Below are 23,354 nucleotides of genomic sequence, written 5' to 3' on the forward strand. Positions count from 1 at the left end.
CCATAATCAGGTTGCTACAAGCTGTTCTGCAACTGCAGACAAAGCAAAGGAAGTCAGTCACAATTTTCTCACAATACAATCAAGTCTTCAGCTCCTAGGCCAGGTCTTCCAGCAAAATACTAGAACATAGCATACCAGCAACAGCAGAGCAATGCTTCATACGTGAGTTTTATAACTGCAGTAATACCTGAATATGAGTGGCCTCTCTAGGAAACATTTATACATCTTTCTCCTGTGTATTGGAAGCACCAGTGGAGATTTTCCACTGCTGGTCAGGCCATGGTTAGTTGAAAAGATTCCTGCCAAGCTGTATCCTGCCATGCCTTTGCTTCATAGGTTTTCATATTTTGGAACAGCCTTTTTTGAGGTTCTACTTCCACGCAGCAGAAAGTTGCCAAAGTGCCAAAGGACATAACTGATATTGTCATTTATCACCTTCTGTGGAAAAAGTCTTGGATATGTGTATTAGTATCAGATATCACAACTGAAAATAAACACACTGCACAGAAGAGGCACTGATTTATTAATAGAATAAAAATGAAATGTAGTGACATGTTTTCCACTATTAAAGCCATAGAGACAACCAGTCTCCCATTTACATACTTGACGGTGTCATTCAGTAACTCATTCATAAACTCTGACTGACATGTTGTTGCAGTCAGGCTTTACAGAAAGCATTTCCATCACGAAAGTAGCTTTCCTCCATTCCAAAGTGGAGAGCTATGAGTGCTGTCCCCCCAGTCTGCAGATGCATTGGTCTACGGGAGGGGTTTTCTATATCCTCTATTTGAATTCCTGAGACTTTCTCCACCTGGAATAGCTTTTTAAAGCCTTTTAAAAGCAACAGAGCAAAACAGCTGAGCTTCTTGTGGGGTACAAACCCACTCTTCAGGCAAGAAAATGCAATGAAGATCATAAGACAATAGGCTCACTTCCAATATACAGTGGAGGTTATTCATTACGAGATTCCTCTACTTACTGGAACTTTGAGGCAACCAAGACAGAGAAAAATGTTTGCAACAGAACAGCTTTAATTGTAACATAGTTTCTTTTGTGTGTTTCTACTTCTACATCATACATTCTTCATTGTCTTATACTGTAACCCATTAACCCATCATTTTTGTTAAACCATAGCTGCTGTGATTTCATAGATAACAATGTTATCAATATATAGCTTTGTGTGATCCAGTATGATAGGAAAGAAATAGGCAAAGTGATAAATAGGAAATATTACAACTGACTTTGCAAGCTGCCTCAATATGCAAATTTCTTTTAAATCAGGTACAGGAAAGAGTATAAGCTATGAAGATAATTAAAGTAAGCACTTGGGTTTCACAGGATTAAAAACCGTTGAAAACTAATCCCTTACGGATACAAAGGAAGACAAACATCCTATCGCAGTTGTCAGGGGACAGAATGTGTTCAGAAGCAGAGTAAGTTGGGATGTTTGCTCCTGTAGATAGGCATCTCTCGCAGACTGCCTGGAACAGGTATCTGTGATATCAATATGCTGAAAGCCTTTGGAAAAACCCTACTGTTCACTTCCAAGTATCCTGTTTCAGGAAGGTACAAAGCCCCATGAAGAGCTGGGTGTTAGAACATGAACTTAAACCGGAATGATGAAGACAGATGGAGAACCCCAAATGAAAGTCTTTTGAAAAAAAGAGCCTCTAAAATTTGAAAACACTATTAAAGAAAAATGAAATGCATATTACTGGCACGGCAGAAACCCAGGTATAATATACGGCACACAAGCCTGCAGAGAGCATATTATCCATAACTGGCTGGCTTATGTGAATGTAGTAGTCACGTCCCAGAACAAGCTGGGGGGCTTCCTGGAGTCACTGCTTGATTTTGGTTGTCCATATTGGAGAAAGATTTGGTACCGGAGTTTTCGGAGTGAACCAACTGTTCAGTACTAGCAGGAGAAGCGACAGCATGGTTAGCATGCTCACTCTCCCGCGCTGTAACACCAGGAGTGGGGATTTCCTTCGCTGTCCCAGCAGGACTGTGTGACTGGCTGGCTTGTCTCCCTGCTTCTGCCTCCTGCTGCTGCAGCATCCGCTCCACCTCTATCTCAAGTTCCAGATTTTCCTCATCTGCCTCCACTTCCAGCTGCTGCATTAACTCCTCCAGCTTCCTGGCCTTGCGGAGTTCATTCTGCTGTATGATGGTGCACAGGTGCTCCGTGAGGTGCTCCTTAATCTCTGTCTTGTGTTGGAGGTCCAGCTTGGCTGCCACATACTCCGACTCAGCCTTTTCATACCGTTTCCTGCAAAATCATCACCATCTCTAGTGGGTTAATTCTCAAAGCACTTCACAATCTGACAGATAGACAGATACTTTAAGCATCCCTGACATGCAACATGCCCTGCAATGCATTATGCCAGCTATTCATGCCATGCTGCTACGTTAGTAAAAGGGAAGAAAATAAGCGTGAATTGATCAAATCTTTTCCTCTTGACATATTAGCCTCCATCACTGCTGTATTCCAAGAGTTCATTTGTTCATTAGAAATCTACAGATTGCATCATGATCAAGCATTTTTACTACCTGTTTTAAGAGATGCATCACTAGCAGCAGAAAGAAACCATGAGAAATAGTAGTGTTTCCGCACTTGTGATGAACACCTATCTAGTGAACTGAAACACTGCAAAACAGTTTTGTGCTTTTCTAAGCCAACCGTCCACGCAACAGATATAGATGCTGCAATGGTGGCACACACATTTACATTCGGATCTGCTCTAGAAGTGTACTCTTCCGGTCACCCAGATACGTTCTGAAAATCAGGAGCAGCACAGACTGACACAGCATACAACATCAATAGTGATCACAACTTCTGCATGGCAACAGATGTAGAATTTTATTGTAAGCATCCCTCCGACACACACCTCCTGCCAATTCAAACTTCCTGTCATGACAAATATAGCAAAAAGGAAATATTCTGAATATTTATTGAGGTTAACACATCCGGGATATCTAGCGCTTTAATGGCTGGTGTCCACATTAGTGATGCATCTTCCACTACGTTCAGTGAATCTGTATATTAATTCTGATTTAATTAATAGGAAGGTAGATGCAATCTTGCTCATCAGGAAAAGGACCATGCAAAGGGTTTTCCAGAATGACTACACAATGTACCTTACTGAGCACTCATAAAACTAATATTAGTAAGGTGGTTGAATAAAGAATCCAGCTGTTTTATAAAGCCAGACTCGAATTTCTGGTTAAACAAAGCAAGAGAAAGACAGGAGAAAACCTTTGCTCAGGAAGACAGAAAGAAATCAGACACAGAAAAGCCTTTCCAAATATGTTCCTTTAAATAATAATCAGAAAACTTTGACCCAGCCGTAAAGGCTCTGTCCGCAGTGGGCAGAAGACTTTTTTGTAAGGGAAATGAAAGTGGGCACAAAAATTTCCCTGGGTCGGGTATCTGAAATGGAAAAACTAATGCTGCACTAGAAACTTCTCCAGAGTTAAACCTTTGGGCTGAATTCACACATATTTCTCACATCACATGTATGAAAATTTCATTCCACGGCAATTGTCAAATGCCTCTAACTATCTATGTGCTCAGGACTATTTAATAGTGCACCTTTTGACCCACTGAAATCATTTGTGTTTTAGCCCTAATATATAAGGCAAGAACTAAAAAGTTCTTTTAAAAGACATCACTTAAAAGTAAACCAGCTTTGGCTCATAACATATAAATCTATGACACTGAAAGTATCTAACTCACATTTCCAAATCCTCCCTCACAAAAAGGAAGACTTACTAAGTTTATGAAAGTCATTAAGTACTCTGTAAAGTTTATACCCTTCATCCTACCAGCATCCCTTTTTGTTATCTTCATTAAAAACTGCTTTCCAAACGTCAAACACTTATGTTATGTGCTCTTTAGCCATTAAGCATTTCAAATAGACACATTATATACCAAAATTTTGGTAAGGAAATTTCCTGGAGCATTTAATGGTTTTAGGAACCTGACTTAAATCTAAAATAGACTGAAATGTTTTTCCTCCTCAGGATATGAAATTCAGTATTCATATGCACTCAGCTACTGAAACTATAGTTAATCTTAGATATTTCAAATGATAATTACATTAAATAATCCTTATTTTTTAGCTGCTACTGCTACTTTTTTAAAGACTAATTACCACGTTTATTGCCTTGTGGTCAACGGATAGCAGAAGTCATAAGGAGAAATACATGCTTAACACACTGAATCGTGAACTAAAAACCGCAACCTAACGTTTCGATTTTATTAAATGGCTACATAAACATGCTGATGTTTATCTACTGATGTTGTGGTTTACCCACAACTAATAGGGTGTTCCGATTAATTTCTTGCATTTAAAGAACTCATCAGAACCAGAGCGATTAAAGGCACATTGTGAAGGGTGAAAGCTTGCTTTTTGCTTCAATTTTTGGTTCCAGCTCCAAAATCACTTCAGCAGTATTATATGTTTTAAGCTTAATTAATCCCATTGATTCCAACAGGACCAGAGCTGTCATCAACAAGCAAGTTTCCCTGAAAAGGACTTTCACTTTAGGACTTCTTAAAAAAAATATAAAAAATAAACAACCTTGAAACAATAAAGCAGGGCTTATGGACAACTGCACAGCTAAAGCACTGTCTCGTGGCAGCACAAAGCTGGAAAGCACAGTCTGAAATCAGAAAACCTACTTCGATTTCCACATTCCAAGGGAAAAAATCAGGAAATAAAAAGCACACTTTTACCTCAAGATTTGAAAGCCCTCCAGACTGTCACCACTTTAACTACACATTAATGCAATGACATAACTCCATTACTGCTTTGGTGACAGGAAACAGCATTTCACTCCTCTACTCAGACAGGGCTATTCCCTCCTCCTCATCCATCGCTTACCGGGCATATGAGTAGTCCAGGCTGGCCTGATCAATGCGGTTCCGCAGAATGCCAATGTCAGCAGATACCATGTCATCCAGAGCTTGTAACTCCTTCTGAATCCTTTTTAGTTTCGCTGTTTCAGCTTGAGTTCTTTTGGATCTGCAAAAGGAAGATGGATTCTTTTTTTTTTCCAAGCCTCTCTTCTTGGCATGATGGGCCCCATTTCATTTGCAGAGCAACTCACTTCTTTAACAGCTATTCAGAAAGCTTCTCCTTCGGTTTAAGACTTTTGATCTTTTTTAATATCCACGGGGATCTAAAATGTCTGCTATTAAAGGACTACAGCAAAATTACGTAATGACTATAATCAAAGTGCCTAAAATGGATTGTGTTTCTTCACTGTGGAAACACACAAGAAGCTGCTGTATCTAAGTAGTTCTCAGTGTAAGGAAACAGGAAATGGCTTGGGGGGGGGAAGCAAGAGGGGGAAGGGTATTTAGTCCTGCAAATATCCCCTTTCAAAGAAACCCAGTTAGTTGAGGCCAAAAAGTCACCTAACCGAAGCTTGATTTCCATTTTTCAAAATTATTCCCAAAAGGCCCAGTCAAATCCCAGTGAAGTCAATGGAAAGTTTTACATCAAACACAAAGGATTTCAATCAAGCCTTATGTAACCTTTTTCAACTCAGCCTATTCATTCTTAAGTTCTGACAACGAAATGTTGCTAAGGGCAGCAAGCTTTGATGAATTTCACTCCCAAGCAAGCTAAGTAACTTTCAAAAAGCTTTTACACCAGGCCACTTTGCTGTCATTCATCACCACCAGCAAGCCTGTGCCTTTAAGCCACTGCTTTACACCCCAAAGCAGGTACTTGAAAGCAGGACTAGATTTGTAGGAAGCAACAGGATCTCTCATTAGACCAGCTGATGCAGGTGGAGAGAAAAAGACAACCTGTAGTATTGCGTGGAGCCTGAAGAAGGCCTTTGAACGTCAGACACAACTCCTGAGCTATCACTTTCCAAGTCTTCCTCTCTCATGCTCTGGTTGAAGAACAACACAAGAGGAAGAACCCAGCCTGGTGGTCTGCTGTCCTACAGTGGCTCAGACCAAAGGTACTTGTGTTTTATCTCTGCCTGGCAAAAGAAAACAACATATTCAGAACCTCAGAGAGAATCTATGTCCACCTGTGCTACTCAAGAGCTTTAATGGGCAGAACATCACACATGTCTGGGAGAGCACTGTGAGCCTGAAAGCTTCACATCTCCTCTCTTGATCCAGTGTCATCAGCTACTCCAATATCCTTCCCTACAGTCTTAAACTCTCTCAGTGGATAACACTGTACAAGTCTTAAAGTCTGCTCACCTGAAGAGCAAGAGATAACAATTGCAAAAACATGTGAATTTTTATAATTTTTAATTAGCCAGAGGTAAAATGGTACCTACTTAAGTTGATCCTCTTTTCAACACTTCTCACACAGTAATAAGAAAGAGTCAAAAGCCTGAACAGAAATAGCCATAGATTCCCTTCATAGGTTAGAAATCAAATAAACTTTGCCTAAATCCAGTGAAAATAAATCACGAACAGAACAGGGATGAGCATCTGAGCACCCCAACTTCCCAATGGGCTCTTACTAACAGGCACAAGGACTTGAGCTAATTCTCGAACTGTGTAATAACTTTTCCATCTGTGTGCAGAGCTGCAGCTTTGGAAATGTGAAAAGCTTAGTCACAACTTCTTAGTGAGTTTGTCATCAAAGGGAAATCTCAATCACAGCTGCTCACTTGTGGAGCAGTACGGACAGAGCACAGAAAGGAGGAAAAAGTGAAATTCAAATAGAAGATACGCAACTGGTTGCAGATAAAAATCCCTTCCTTAGCCCATGCTGCAGCGTAGCCCCTTACCTCTCGGCAATAGCTCTGGCCAGGAGTGCCTTCTTGCGTTTATTCTTCTCTTCTATTAGCCGCTGCTCTTGCTGGAGGATTTCCCATCGTGATTTTTCCTGCCTGTTCATTGACAATAAGATCAAAATTAATAGAAAGTTCTTTTCTCTCTCTGTTCCCCAAATAACACAAACATTCACCATCATGTTTCCTGGAGCAAACTCTGAAAATGTCAAAGAAACAATAAACAGGGAAGTCATTCAGACCAATAAAACATTTCCAGATGAAATGTGCTGATCAGAACAAAAGTCTTCGTAAGCAAGTAAACTGCTGGTAAATTCAGCTTTGCTAGAAGAAAGGGCATGGCACGCCTTTGCAGAAATGGGTGGAAATTTTCATTTAAAGGACGTGCTTCCCCACTAGGTAGAAGCAGTTTCGGGTTTCCTACTGGCTGTTTGGTCTGCCAACACAGCCTCTTTTTCTGGAAGTTTTTTCCATAAAACAGATCCTTTCACAAGTCTGCTTTACAGTACCATCCCCAAATAATTAATCTGATACAAATAAAAGGCTGGTAAAAGTTACAATGCAAATGAACAATGTGGAAGAACAAGAATTCGCTTTTGCAATTGCATTTTCTAGGCTATATCTACCAAGAGAGAAAACCAGCCTCAGAGGATGGAAGGCAAGGTCTCAGATGAGAGGGTACAACCTTTGACAACACAACTGGGCAGGACTAAGGAGAAACAAAAACTGCTTTGCCACTTTTCCACCCTGTTGTGTTCTTCATGCCCCTTCTCAAGAAGTTTCAGCTTAAAAATAGCTTAGTTTAAAAATACCCAAGTAATGCAGCTATGTTAATCTTTACAACCATTCCTGCATAAGAATATCTCTTCAGACTTCTCCTCATCAGCCTTTTCCTAACACCTCATAAAGAGAAATAATTTTAGTAAGATTTAAATTCAAGTGCACAAGCTGATTTGAATTCAGCAGATTCAGGGGCTGGTTGTTGCAGTAAATGTCAATTGCTCCCCACAGAGTGAAAAACTTCTCTGCAAAGCTTTAGCTGTCTTCTGTCCAGTCAAATAGTGTCTGTATTTTTCACCATCAGGAAGGAGCAGAACAGCCAGTACTACTGGTGAACTGCACCCATACAAGGAATTTGGCACTGCTCGTCAAAGCGCTGCTGTTCTGGTGAAGGGACAGCCATGTGCGAGTAAGTGATCCCAGCCAGGAGCCAGGCAGGTAAACAGCCGTTAGCATGGCCAGCACCTGCAGCCTCTCAAGGCACAACTGTACAAAACAGAACCTGACGGATCCTTTTGAATTTTAAATTTGAAAGAAGCCATACTCTGCTTCTCCACACCGGTGCTGCTGATGGCCACAGTCCTGCCTGTCCAGTGGGAAGCACCTTTAGAGACAGGGTCTGGCACACCACACTCAGAGAGCTGCTGATCCCTGTTTTGGAGGAATACAAATGGTGCATGGATTCTAGTGGCCAGCTAGTGTTTGCTGATTATTTTAGGCAGAAAATTCTGGAACTGCAAAGGAACTCAAGGCTGGAGCAGCATTGTTGAAGTGCTTTAGAAATAAACTATATGCCCTAGAAAAACAATTCATCTTTTTGCCCCTCAAACTTTGCTTTGCCCACTGGGGAGAAAGAGAAAACTAGCACATGGATATAGACAGCAAAACAAACATGAAGACATAAACCCAAGAAATTTCTCATACTGAAAATGCCGGCCCTCTCTAGCGTTTAGAGAGCACCTTCCTTTCATAGGCTTCTGTCTGAATTCTGGATGAGGAACTAAGTAACTGCAACATTCAGTCAGACTCCCAGAGAGCCACATTCAGCGCTTTTTCCTTTCTCTCGCATGTACCAGATTGACACTTCTGAGGGAGACAGGCACCCCGCTGATGCACAGGGTGAGAGCCTTGAGACTGGTCTCATCTTGAATCATAAAAACTAGAGAACTGCTTAAACCTGAAATTTTATCTCCTTACCAGCACTTCTAGCTAGAAGAAAACTGCAGCAATATTGCAAAGGGGAACCCAAAGTTACACAAATCATGGCATATTCAATTCCAAAAGGGCTTTTTGTTGTGGCTGCTGGCTTGTCTGTGCAGCAGGAGACAGGTGAGATTAAGTCTTCATAAACCATTAACACAGTCCTGTATCTGAGGCACTTTATGATATAAAGTACCACTGCCACTGGAAATTATTTGAAGACAGCACAGTGCGTATCTGCATGGATTACAATACAGAATTTTGTTTTGAATCAGGTTTTACCCACACAGAGATGAAAAACAAAGGTTCAACGCAGAGGAAGCAAACACAATCTCTTAAACCTTGCTATTAGATATAGGAAAGTTTACTGTACAACAAAAGAATGAGTCAATAAATAATAAAATCCATCCCCTGATTTTACTGACTTACTAACAATTCCATTTTCTTTTTCTCCGCTTTGGAGTCTGACTTTGCAGGGCAGGTCCGCGCATTGTCACTGCCATTACAAGGATCTAGCGGCGCAGCTTCCTTCTGCTGCTCTCGATTGCCACTTTGCCTTTGATCTCCCACTGAAGGAGGATGAGGTGGTGGCACAGGCTGCTCAGGAGGACCAGGCTTGTGTTTTGGTACAGAAAGCAACTGCTCAGGAGGAATAGAGGCTGCTCCACCCTGCAGTCCCAGCTTCTGACACTGTTGCTGGAAGGCTTTTTCTCTTGGTGTTGGCTTCCGACTCTTATTCACAGCGTGGGGATGATGCTGCTGCTCTGAGGGTTCATAAAAACCTATCAATTGATGAGAGGGAGAAACAGGATTAAAATCCACTCTCAAGTTCAAAGACAGACTCTGTGAGTTAACTTTTCCAGGCAAGAAAACAAACTGGCACAAAACCAACCTAAAGAAACGACATGCCAGCGTGTCAAGGGAAGGCAACACGGGGGAAATCCCAGGAACCCGGAAATGTTTTGTTAACCTAAGAATCAGGAGCTGTAGAGAATCTGAACAACTGAAATGGGGAGACAGAGGAATAAGGAGCTTGGACTGAGGGGCTAAAGGAGGAACTGTAGCGAGGACTGGAGGCTGCCCTTGGGGGAATCACAGAGATGGATGCAGGACTAAAGAAAGATCCTAGGCAGTCTAGGGGGCAAACTGGGGATCTACAAAATAAAGACTGGGGGGAGAATAAGGTGACAGATGGGCAAAGAGGAGGCTGGGAACACGAGTGAGGTGACAGACTGATGTGGTGCAGCACAAGGGGCTGGAGAGTTTGGAAATGTGACAGAGACGTTGCAGGTGGAGAAAAGGAGGGGCTGAATGGGAGACTGAGAGATGGAGCCTGGACGGGAGGGGCCGATGCACCGGCTAAGGGAAACGAGGGGCTGCCTGGGGCAGCTGAGATGTCTGATGCAGAGATGGAGGGGATGGGCAGAGTGGCTGATAGCCGTGCGGATGTAGAGCAAAGAAGGGCTGAATGAGGAGGCCGCGGCTGATCGATGGGGGTGAATGTGAGCGCTAAGGGGGCGGGAAGCCCCGGGGGATGGCAAGGCCGAGGAAAGGGACGTGGAGGGCTGGGGGGGCTGCACAGAGAGGCCGGGGTGGGAGAAGGCCCGAGGTGTCGACGAGAGGGCTGAGGGGCTGCCGAGGGCCCGGAGGCTCCTCCGCGCTGGCCCCGGTCCCGCTGTCCCCCGCTCACCGCGGTCCCGAGCCCCAGCCCCGCCACAGCCCAGCCGGGTCCGTACCTGGGTGCTGGCTCCGCAGGCGCCGCAGCTCCTCCTGCGAGAAACCGGCCCAGGCCTCGGCCATGGCGCTTCCTCCTTCCGCTGACGGGGCGGCGCGGCCCGCAGGGCCCGCGGCTGCCCCCACACCGCCGCCCTCCCGCCGCAGGCGAACGCCGTGGACAGCCCCGGCCGGCGGCGCCGGGGGCCTCGCGTCTCCATGGCAACGTGGCGGCGCAGGGAGCATGGCGCCCTGAGGAGCCGGGCGGGGCAGCCGCGGGGTCGGGGCGCGACAGAGCGGGGGTCGCTGTGCTGCGGAGGGGCAGCGGGACGGAGTACGCTGAGGGGCTGGCAGGGCTTGTCGGCCCCAGGCCGCCCCTGGGTGCCGCTCACCGGCGGAACAGCCCCAGGGCTCCTCGACGGGTCCGGCGGGCGGTCCCGGCCGCGGTGGTCCCAGGGCAGCACACGGGCTGCGGGAGGGCCGGCCGGGCAGCAGCAGCGCTGCCGTGGGCTTGGCACACGGGATGTGCAGCTCTGCAGTGCGGAATACGCTGCGTGGGGCTTGGTGCACGTCCCTGCGGCTTTTGAGAGTGCCATGCCATGAAGAGTGGAGAAAGTCTGTTATAATTAGGCATAATAAAGCAAGGAGCATCAGCACGCCTCCCTGGTCATTTACAATTTGCATTTAGGTGAGATGCCCTCTGCAGTGCATCTTGAGCTGTGTTTGTGTGGTATACAGAGAACTCTATCTTTGGGACCTGTATAGTAAAAGGCCTATGAGGCAGGGACATCTGCACAACTAGCTGCTGATGTGCTTTAAACTGGCAAGGAAAGGTACTATTTTCCCCATACTGATGTTTCTGAAGGTCTGCTTTGAGTATTAGGCACAAAGGTGCACACACATGCTTCCCTCCTTAGGTATAAACTGAAAAAATCCTGCCACATACAGCAATATTCTCTCAGTAGCCATGAAAACAAGTATTTTTTTTTCATCCAGACCAAATTCTTGTGGCTGCTCCAAGCCTATCGGAGGCCTTGCAAACAAGCTTACCTCCCACTGGGAGAAAGCTGGGGCTGGAACACAAGGGCACAAGCCCCAGGCTTAGCTGAAGCCATCCAGGGGACTGGAGGCTTAAATAATACATCACTGTCAATAAAACAGGGACATTTCAGTGCCTAACCACATCCCTCACAGTTTCCAATCTGTAAGGGATCAGTCAAGCCTCGAGGTACTGCTGCGCCTAGCGCAAACTCAAAATGTGATGACCACATATGACTTCGCAATTTACCGCAGAAGCACTTTTTTTAACGGCTCCTGCGTGACTAACGCATCCCATAAACCCCAGCCGTGCTCGGAGGAGAAGCGGTGCTGAGCTGGCAGGTGTTGACTGGCTCTGATGGCGTTTGGCTGAGCACCTTTGGGGAACAGGGTGCCCCCATTTCTCACCTGTGGCTCAGCTGTAGGCCTTGATAACAAGTGCAGGTGTCACAGGCATCCAGCAGAGTGTGGTTATCTCAGCTCTCTTGGTCCTGACCAGGAGGTCCTTTCTGGGTAAGCCCAGGCTGAGGAGTGCCAAGCAGTTCCTGTGGAAACCTGACCAAGCACAGAAGAGATCTGAATGAGAACTGAAATCCAACCTTGACTCAAATGCTCTCAAACTCCAGGGAGCCCAGACAGCAGAGCCAGGTGCCAGCTTGAGTTTGACAATGAATCGGCGTTGGTTTGCCCCACAACAAGGTGTAGGCACCTAATCCCCTTTTAGATGCCTGTATAGGAACTGGTAATCTAAATTGGCCCTGGGTAGCTAAATCACTGTAACAGGCTGTACCAAAATCACAGATCTCAACCAAATGTGCTTCGTGAAGTACAAACACCAGATCTCATTCTTGAACCTTAGTTCTTTCTTGTCTTCCAGGTTTTAACACTACAAACAAAAATGAAGCACCATATTCAATTTATTGCTGCAGATATTCCAGGCATAAAACTCCCACATGTTTTATAGAAAAAAGTATAAAGACTTTGGAGTTGTTAACTATAATGCTATAGGCAAAGCAGTAATCCATTTTAACAGCTTCCATCAGCCAAAGGTTTAATTACCAGCCATTGGACCAGCTTTTTCCAGGAACAATTATAACTCAGTGAAGTCATTTCATGGGGAATTTACCAACAGCAGATTTAGAAAACAGAGGCTGCCCATGTTCCCCCCTGGCTGCTTCATGTCATTGACTGTAACATGGCACTGAGCATTTGCCACCTAAGAATAAAGTGTTTTCCCAGCAGACATTGATACAACACAGGCTGGACAAGGCAAGATGAAGAGAACATAGAAACCTTCATTTCTGTCCTCTGGAACAACATCCCAAGCAACAACGCAAACCTTCTTTTTACATCTGGAGCTGGCTCTTTTTGTGCTTCGAGAGCTGCTACCTTGCTAGCAGATCTGGAGACTTCTGTGACTGTTGCATCCATTTTCTGTTGGTCTAAGTGGCCTGGAGTCTGCCAACAGTGCCAACAGATCACACAAACCCCCACCCCCAAATCGGTGTGGAACTGTCATCATTGGCTGCCAAATTGAACCCTCCAGATCAGACCTCAGGGTCAGACCTCAGATGACATTTCAACCCAGGACATGCAATTTGTACCATCGGTTTAGTTCATATTGAAAACCTTTTGGGGTTTTTAAGAGCCAGATAAGCTCTTCCAGCAAGGGTCTCTCTGACTTAGATGTATATTTTTAACCTGATTCTGCTCACCACTCTCTGCACTGTTGCAATAACACACAAAGCAGCATTTTCCCTGTAAAAGACTGAGCCCTAACGTGAGACAGGGAAAGGCAAGTATAGGGAAGGACAGTTTCCTTTCTCCTTTTGTTTCACACCCTGTCACGAGCCCCCAGGGACTTTGACATACAACTCAAGAGGCAGGGGGAAAAAAGCCCTGAAAGAAAAAGAGCCAAAAATTCCTAAATCTGTTTATTTTTCTTTCTAGTGAAAAATCTATCAAACTCTATCCATGTCAATACTACCCCAGCTTTTACTGGAGCATAAGGCAGGCTGGCTTAGAAAGAGTCACAGTGCCCAGCTGAGCAAGGAGCAATTCCTGCCTTTTGAGAATAACTAATGATTAATTAGTCCTTCAAAGGATGCTTCTGTCATCCATACTCTCAAAGTTTCTTTTGCTGATTCTCTGCTGAACTGCCCAGGCAGCTTCCAAGCCTGAGGGGAGTAATTTAATTTCTTAGTGTGGCGCTGACAGCAAGAGGGCACTTCAGGTGCTGAGGTTGCGAACACCTGTGTATGGAGCTGTAACTCCTCTGCAGCCCATTCAAAGCAATTGGACTTTGCACATATTTCAATGGGCTGCGTTATTCTGCGTATAAAGCCGTAGCCTGCAATTCAAACCCCTTTAATGCTGCAAGAACACAGCCCTAGGGTTGTTCTGCAGTTGCCGCCCCTACTGCAATGGGCTGGCTCTGGGATTTATGCAAAGACACAGGTCTATCTAATGGAAATAGTGTTTCCACTGTAAAATGAATTATTCTGGAGTAAGGTGAGAAAGCTGAATTAAAAGAGCATTATTCTGTCTACCTGGTTTCTGTTCTCCTCAGCTGCCTAGTAACTGGCATTAAGTCAACGTTGTCATTTCTGGGACCAAGGCAGTCTTTTGGTTTGTAAGAATTTCTTAGAGGGAAACAAAAATCCACCTATCTAAAGAGCTACTAAGTGAGAAAATCTACACTGAAAACCTCCTTTTTAAACCATATAAACCAATGGTTTTCAACATCTTCTGATTTGCGGATCTACATACATTTTCTAGTGAAAAGGCAGACTCTTACGCAGCAAGTTTAAGGCTGTGACCTTGCTTCCTCTGAGTTACCTTTCACAGAGACCTCAGGGGTGATCTCCTGACCCCTGGGCTAAGGCCATGGTTTGAAACCACAGCTGTTTTCCTTTAAAAGGTCCAAATTTTGTTTCTTGAACCCAAGAGAAAGAGGAGACACGTCCTAGCAGAATTCTCTCCTCTACTTGCAGGATGCTGCAGGGCAGCCAGGGACATGGTATATAAAGACACGGTGCAAGGCTATAGAAACCAGGTTTTTTTCTTAAGATAAATTCACTTTCAGAAAATAAAATCTGGACTGAAAGAAAGCTCAGCATGCAATATGAACATTTTCTTTTTTGAAAAAATGATATAATTTAACATTTTTTGGTTTCTCTTTCATCCCTGAGGCTAATTTTTCCATACAGATAAAATTATTCCTTAGTAACTAATAATCTTAAAATGTTTGCATGAAAAAAAGAAATTGCCTATATCTAAATAGGATTAAAAGCTGGCTAATAAAAGTACCTTAAGAATAAAGCTGGTAAAATAAAATAAAATTTATCCTGACCAGAAATATCCTGAAGATTACAAATTTACCACTTTCGAATGGCAAAACCAGAGCTGAGTAAAACAAGTGGAAATGAGAAATTGTTTACATATAGTTCATGTAGCTAAAGAAATATTTTTGCAGCTAATGACTTTAAAAAGATACTTCCCAAATAGTTTTTAAATATCTCTAAAATAATACTTTTATAAAGCAAAGTTAAATATTTAATGACAGTTCCATACTACTTATAATTGTATTGCTTAATGTAAGTTGCAATTCAAACATTTATATAGAAAATTAGAAAGTAATTGCTTTAATTCTAACCATTTGTGTAAAAATTATAATCTAACTGTCAAAACAGTTGATAAAACTAGAGATCTGAAGAGAAATTTGCTAAATGTTTGTTATCTTTGGCATAATGTAAGTGATTAGAACCACTGTGCTAAACAAACTGAATTTTTATCAAACAAACTTATTGTTGGTACATGCTCAAGTGAACGAACTGGGGTTGTTTAGTCTGGGTAGGAGAGAAGTGTGGAGGAGAAGACACGATAATAGTCTTTAAATATATAAAAAGCAGCTGTAGAGAGAGAGGGGCAATGTGTTTGCATTGTCCATAGTGGAGAGGTGAAGAAGGAAAGGAGACCGAGGCTAGAGATGAGGAGGAGCTTCCCAGCAGTTAAGGCAGCAAAACATGGAAAGAATTGACTTAAGGCCACCACAGAGTCTCCATCACCAGACATTTTAAAAATAAACATCTGTCAAGCAAGGCAGAGGAAAAATCAATGCTGCCCTGGGACAATGAGATGCAGTTTTTGGTGATTTGGGCGTGTGTGGACCCACACACAGGTTCTAGAGATGTGGACCCACAGATGCTCCAGAGGTGGAGGCTGCTGTGCAACATTTTTGACCCTACTTTGCTGAATCCTTTTTGTTGGCCTATTCAAGATAATCCACATCCCACCAGGGTGTGCTGGCTGCCAGCTGAGACCTGGCCGGCTCTTGACACCTCTCCCAGCTTTGTTCCCATGACCGTGATGCTTCCCACACCATTCTCACATGTTCCCACTGCTGTTACAGCCCCATCACCCTTCTCACGGGCATGCACATCTGCACCACGAGCTGCACTATGCTTGACACCAGCCAGCTGCATAGCTCCTGCCACCTCTGCAAAAGTCTGTGTGGGAAACCATCGTCTTTTCATGGCAAAACAGAAGGACAGATGGTTGCCAAACCCAAGAGGCAGCAGTGCTTGTAATATGTATTTGCAGTAGAGGATTTTATGATGTGAAAATCGCTTTATTACCATAAAGCGCCAAAGATCATCAGTGTGACTTGTGCGAGGGCCAGTTAATGTATCTCCTTCCAGCTACGCAACCCATGTGCTGAAGGATGCTGTCCCCTCACCTCTCCCAGCTTAATGCCGCTGCAACTCAGCAAGTCAGGATGAGACAACTCCCTTTGCAAGTGAAATGCCGGCGAACCTCAGGGAGTTGTGTAGGACCCTGGCTCCCATCCTGTTTCATCCCCGCAAGGCACCTCACTGCGGCTGGTGTGATAAGACATAGCGCTAGAGCAGTTTACACTGTTTTGGCTTGTCTTCAGCCCAGGTGGCTGGAGGGACACCAGCTCAGGTGACATACCCAGTGCCAAAGGAGGATGAGTGATAACCCATGTGTCTGCTAAACAAGCTTTCCCCTCACCTTCACTGTGTCCTTGTAGTAAGACACTGGACATTTCCCCATGGATTCTTGTCCAGAGCACAACAATCTCCTCATTCAGTGTCTGTGGAGGTGCCTGTAACACAAATAATAAGAACAAACAAGCATCTCCCATGGTGGAGGAACCCATCTGGAGACCAGCAGGCTGCAGGCTCTTCAAGACACACACGGGTTTGGCTTCATCTCCCCATCCTGCAAACATGTAAGCTACAAGAGACAGACGTGCAGGGTTAGGACCTCACTGTCCCCTCAGCTGCCAGGTACTGCCTTGCAGCCATGGCAAGAGGTCAGGGGAGCCCAAGTCACCCAGGTGATCTTCAGCAGCATAAACAGGTGCTCTGAGAACTGATCTTGTGTGTGGCTCCCCAGACTCATTCCCTGAGCTCCAACGGAGGGTCTTCTGCTTCCACCTGCAGCCTTGGCCACCAGCCACCACACAGATAACATGTGCTACAGTTCAGAAATCTTTAAGGTGAAATGCTGCATCTTTCCTGCAATAAAGTTCACAAAATGTTGATGCTTTCTCTCTGCAGCAAGCACAAAAGAAAACCCAAAACATAAACCTCCATGTGTTTATGGGTGTTCTCAGTTGCTCACCGAGGCTGGATCCGGGAGGAGGTTTTCAAAGGATTGCTGAGTTGCAGAGTGCTTGGTTCTCACCCAGGCTTCAGTAAGTAGCTTCCTTCCATGGCTTTAGAAAATCACCCTCGCCAGGCAGTAGCTGTGTTTCACAGTGTTCTTGTCGAGGCTGTTTTTCAGCAGCATCTCTGGGTAGGGAGCGTTTTCTTCAGTTTTTAAATACTGTCCTGACTCCACACCTAACTGACATCCCCACGGCTTTCCAGGCCAGCGACTAATGCAGATTTTCAAGTGTCAGTGTCACTCGCAGGGTTTGAGCCATAGTTACAAAGGCTGTAAACAAGCAGGGTGGTGGCCAAAGAGGCTCAGCAGCTCTTTGATGAGGTACCAGAGATAGCTGGAGAGAGATCTGTACCACAGCCTTGCTGCAAACATTGATTTCACACAGGTGTCAGCCAGCAATAAATACACAGGTTAATAAAGCAAGCTCTGGTTAAAGTAGGGGCAACCAAAATTAGACCCTTTTCTGCTGCAACAGTAAGGTGAAAACAAGGATGACTGGTTTCTTCTAGTGGTGGAAAATTCTGGTTTTGGAGCTGAGCTGGAAAGCAAAGACTTTTAGTGTAGTGAGACAAACTCATTTCATTTTGGGTCAACCAAAAATGTTTTGCTTGACCAGTAACACAACGTTCTGGCTTGCTTGGAGACTATTTAAAGTAAAAAGCACAGCTCTTTCCCTTTTAAATTTAGGTCCATTTGAAAATTAAAAAACAAACCAAAACAAACACCCCTCCCCCAAAAAACAGGCTTCAAACTAAATCTTCAATACAGCAAACTGCCTCAGCCTGAAAATCCCAAAGTGAAATATTTCAATATTTAAGGAAGGAAAGAAGGACTTCTATTGTTTTGTCTTGTCATTGACTGACTTCAGCCTAGATTTGTGAGTTATTTTGCTTGCCTTCACTTTCACAGAGGACTTCATTTAAAAAAAAAAAAATTAAAACTAATTTAATATTCTCTCTTCCAGTTCAATTTAGGGTACAATGGTCAGGTTCAGCAAAGGTTCATAAGAACATGACTGAGCTGAAAATTTGCACAAGTATCAGGCAAATACTTGGTCTTTGGTTTTTGTTTTTTTTTTCCCTTTGCATTTTAGTTTTTCTTTGAAATTGTACCTGAATTTCAGAGAACCCGTGGGGTCCTCAGGACCAGCCAACCCTGAAACATACACAGAGCAAACCTGTCAAAATCTGCGTGCTCTGCCGTGTAACCTGCGCACCGCAAAAATTCAGATGCCATCTTCAGTCCTGCAAAGTATTAAGACAGGCATTTAAGATTTACCCGAGTGATTAAGCATGAGCAGCTTGTAATTGTTTCCAGATTCCTCTCCTAGCAGGAGAAAAGGCTCTGCAATCCCTGTCCACGTGCTCAGTGTAGCAATGCACTCACAAACAGAAACTGAAGATGAGCCATAGAGGACAAACAGACATCCTAAGTTTTGCAGCTGAGAACAAGCCGGTATTACCTTTTAATCCAGTACAGACTGTCCAGCTCGGAAAAGCAGGATTATTGAGCCAGCATACATCAAGGTATGTCTGCATCCTCCCTGTAGCAGCAACACCTGTGCACCAGCAACTAGAAAACCCTCTTAAGTACACATGGTCGGATTCAGTCTGCAATTTTTCATCTGGCTTGGGAGTGTTAAATGAAGATCAGCTGTTGAAATCAGCCTCATTTAGGGAAATCTGACTGTATCTGCGCTTCCAGAGAAGACCTTTGTCCTCCTGGTTTTATATAAAGCCCCAAAGATTGCTGACTCTCTGCATAAGCCACAAAACAATCCAGCAAGCATCTGGAGAGACTTGCTTCACATCTCAGACTGCTCCCTTCATGCAAATCTACCAATATATTTTTCCCACAGACTGCTTGGTCATGAAAAGAGATCTTCCTCTTGGTCAGAGCTTCAAAAACCTTAGCAACTCCAGCCCGAGTTTGAAAGCAAATTCATGGGTTCGCCATTGCCTTTGAACACAGCAGGGATGTGCTCCAACAGGTTAGATCTCGGGGGCCACATTACTCCCAGGATTTAAACCAGACCACATGTGAAATGGCAACTACCTCTTAATTTTTTATTTTATTTTTAAATAGGATAATTTAGGGGCTATGGGATTTTACTATTATTATTACTATTTTAATGGCAAATTCAGTGCACTGCCTTTCCTCCATAATGAAAGGGACCAGGAGCTGGTGCTCAGCTTCTCTTGCTTTCTAGAAATAGTCACTACAAATCCTTTGTAAAAGTATAACCACGATTTTTCTTTCTCCTTCTCTTTCCCTCCAGAGAGAGAGGCCTTTCATCAGCTCAGACCATTTTTCTTTCACTCTTCATCATAACCTTTTCTCCAAGGTTACATTTATTTTCTGAGGTCCATGGCCAGAACAAGGATATAGAGGGTGCAGCTGACTTTGTCTTTTAATGCTCACTGTCACCACACAAGCCTGGCTGGGGTGTCTCAGAAAATGTCCCCTGCCCTCATCCAGCCCAGCATGCTGGCCAGTACACCCAGTCAGGCCGCTCTGCAGCAGCTGTCACTGCTGCCCATCAAATCCTGTCTTTGCAGCCAGAGCTGACTCCTGCACTTGGATTGTGCAAACCCATTTTCTCTCCCTTCCGCAGTCCTGGCTATCGCATGCACATCTGGTTGTTTCCCCGAACCTCTCTGCAATCATTGCTTCATCTCTGCTCATCTCCAGGCTGGAAACATAGCTGTTCTCCCTCCCCTGGGAGCTTGTCTGCCTCCTCCTCTCTTAGCCAAATTCACCGTGCAATGGCTTGTGCCATCTCTTCTTGTACAGAACCCTCCAAAAAGGGTCTTTTTCCAGTATGGAAATCTTGGCAAACTCCTTGAGAAGATGATCTCAGATAAGCCTGCTGCTGGGAAGAGAGGTTCACCACTCTCTGTGGAAACTTCGCAAGGTCTGGTCTTCATCTAGATTAGGTTTTGTTGTTTTTTTTTTTTTTAATTTGAGCAAAAATGCTTCAGTCTTTACAATGTGAGAGAGGAGTGAAAAAATACATTGCTGCCATTATAGCAGAGGGAAAAAAAGGTGCTCAGGCTCTCTTTGAAGAGCCCTGGTGCTGAAACAAATGGGTTTCTTGTGTTTAAATTCAGCAAGAATGGATCTTCTAAGCAGAAGTCTTTGCTTGCTTCAGTGAGCATGGGCTTGGGGTGGCCTTTGGCATCTCCTGCCTGAGCCCATCTCTCCCCAGTCTTGGTGGTGGGCACCCAATCTGGGACAGACTGGAGGGGTTTGGTGATAGAGCCAGAGAAGCGCAACATGGCTCTGCTGTTTGAGATGGGAGGAGAAATATCAGCAGCAATGGGCAGAGCTGAACATTATCGAGGCAGCAGCTCCTGCCTACAGCAGCTTTCAACCACATTTACATGCCAGGGTGTAATGGTGAGCTCTTCCATCAAAGCACGTGTGTGCACATCCTCAAGATTGTGTTTTACTCAGCAGAAGTAGATCTGTTGCTCTTATGGCCAGAGGAAGATTTTCACTTGCACACTTATCCATCTGCTCATGGCCAAAGCCAACTTGATTCTGGTTTGCAGTGCTGAGTCCTGGCTGTGTTGTTCTTCAGCTCGCAGTCTGCCCTGGGGTGCACCACTGACCTCCGACAGCCCTTCTGGGCAGCGTGGTGGCCCCCTCTGACCATGACCCAGGGCTCACAGCTGAATAACTGCAGTGGGAATCACCACAGGGAAGACTTTGAGAGAGAGAGAGGATGAACAACTACATTCCATGCCAGTGAAAAAAAAACCAACTCTCTCTTCCACACACGTACCAAGCACTGGCTTTCTGGCAAAGCCAAGCCTATAGGGGCCACTCAGCCCCCACAACATCTTTAACTATGCTTTTCTAGGTCATCAAAAACCAGCTCTGATAGTGCTAGGAGAAAATATTTACCACAAATCCCCCAAAAGCATTGTCTGCCTTCCCCCTACAAGCTGGGCTGCAGGTTGCTGCCTCCAGACAGCATCACCCACAGGAAAACACCACCAGCTCAACTTCGTCCTTGGGAAGCCATTGTGGAAAATGCAGGGCAGAGGCTCAAGGTTAGCACAGCCCCAACGAGGCGCCAGGGATACCTGAACTGCTAATTTTCTGGACACCCCTGGAGCCCGGCTTGGCAGCCCCCTGCCAACTGTCACGGCGTGGAAGCCATTAACATTTAAAAATACTTGCAGGAATGGGAGTGGGGGGCAGGGGGAATTGTATTTGCGAGGCCCATTCCTCAGCACGCTTTCATGTGTGCCAAAGTTTGTTGGCATGGCTCTGAGTTTGATAGGGAACATCTGGGCTGCTGTTGCTGCCTGGATATTGGCTGAGGGCAGCAAACAAAAGGGGTTTGTGCAGAAATGCGCAGGGAGGGGTGCAGGGTGTGCACGCGTCGAGGGACGGCTCCAAGAGGCAAAACGCAGAAATCCTCTCTGGAGAAGAAATCCTAATGCACATCCCATGTTCCTGCTTTTTAAAAGGGGGTAAAAGCCTTCCCCCGTCTTCTCCTCTCCCCTCCCCCTAAAGCACACCAGGATACCAAAGGCAAGCTGGGCTCAGACACAGATCCATGTCTCACCGCCTCTGCGCATTCAATTATTGCCGCAGTCTGGAAAAACAATTGGGGTTGGAGGGAGCAGGTTGGAGAGCAGGGAAGTCCAAACCCAACTACATGGCCCAGCGCCAGCACATGCTCAAGAGGTGCCCAGTGAGCTCTTGGCAAGCAGCCTGGCTCCCCTAATCCCGATGCTGCTGTGGGGGGCCACATCCTGCAACAAATCCCTTTGGAGTGCACCGAGACTGGTGATATGGACCCACAGAAAACAGCACCAGTTGAAGTTTACTTCTATTGGGAATTTGGGGTAAGAAGCTGAAAATTAGCACTGTGCTATTGCCAGCAGCACAAAAGCACAGGCCCTTTCCTGCAGACGCAAGCTCATGTATCTGACAACCAGAGGATGGCTTGGAGGGATGAAGAAATAAATTCAGACTGTAGGAAAGCTGATCCGTTGAGGACTATTTGAAAATTACAGACTAGATACAACCTTGTGCTCTAGAGCCCACAGCATGTGCTTCATCCCCAGTGAGTCACTGCTGATGCCATCCTTGTGAGCTGAATTCTTCATCACAACCCCGCAACCCTCCTGGCATGGCGGGTTTGTGCTGGAGATGCTGGCTGCAGAGATGGGCACGTTTGGAGATAAGCTTCCTTCAGCGACATTTGGATTTTGATTACATCAGTGTCAAGACACGTTTGTTTTTTTTTTTTCTGGAGCCAAGCGAGCTCCCACCATGCCAAAGAAAGCAGCTGGGCTGTCTGGGGGCTGTGCAGAGCACGTCGGGGAGGACATCGGTCCCTCTGGAGCCCAGTGGAGGGTGATGGTAGAGGGGAAAACCAGCTCTCCAGGGGCAGCACACGCTGCAGACCTACCTCCAGCTGCCGTGCAGACAGTCCTAACCAGTTGTCTCTTCTGTGGTGGGTTAGGAGAAGAACAGCGGAAAACACAGCATCTTTGGAAACCCCCTGCAGCCATCCCTGGGGAAGGTGAAGCCGTATATAAGCTTGCAGCTGGGCTTAGCAGTCAATGCCCCATTTTACAAAGGAAAAAAAAAAAAAAAAAGTGGTGTAACTGCTGTGTTTAGTGCTAGATGTCTCCTTCATCTAGAGGATCAACGAGGCGGTTGAGAGTGGCTGATTTACTTCTGCTTTACCATTCATGAGCATTGCCAAAGTGCATTTGCATCTCAGGGACAAACTCCTCCTCTTGGGCAGGTCTGTGCCTCTGTTCATCCCCCACATCCTTCTGCAGGACACCTTTTCTTTTAGCTCCAAGTGACACAATGCTGCAAAGGCATCACTCTCCAGCCATATTCCCATCCGACCCCACTCCTCGTGTCCTTCCTTAACTGCTGCCGCTGACTGAGAAGAACCAGCCCTGATGAGGACTACAAGCATAGAAACATTTTAAAAGCCTAAATCCCACTTTCCAGTGTGGTTAAACACCTCGTCAGGAAGCAGACAGTTAATCATCCTAGACGCTTGTGAAGGTTGCGGTAGAGGTTCACCTGCATTTTCAACATCTTCAGGGGACACATGTGCCTTTGACACCCCTCCTGAGGGACTCCAATGGCAGTAGCTGGGAAGGAGGATGAAT

At 45.1% G+C, this 23,354-nt stretch overlaps 1 protein-coding gene across 1 annotated transcript; it reads right to left on the minus strand.

The window, feature by feature from the left end:
• Positions 1 to 594: 594 nt before the first annotated feature.
• GORAB (golgin, RAB6 interacting) lies at positions 595 to 10,605 on the minus strand. The gene is made up of 5 exons (XM_080348517.1): positions 10,491 to 10,605; positions 9,188 to 9,536; positions 6,772 to 6,873; positions 4,890 to 5,030; positions 595 to 2,272 (listed from the first exon to the last, which is right to left on the minus strand). Exons 1-5 carry the CDS (start codon positions 10,552 to 10,554, stop codon positions 1,807 to 1,809), a joined length of 1,122 nt encoding a protein of 373 aa, XP_080204643.1. The 5' UTR covers positions 10,555 to 10,605; the 3' UTR covers positions 595 to 1,806.
• Between the last annotated feature and the right edge of the window lie 12,749 nt (positions 10,606 to 23,354).

Source organism: Nesoenas mayeri (genome assembly GCF_963082525.1).
Source record: "Nesoenas mayeri genome assembly, chromosome: 8".
Lineage (NCBI taxonomy): Eukaryota > Metazoa > Chordata > Aves > Columbiformes > Columbidae > Nesoenas > Nesoenas mayeri.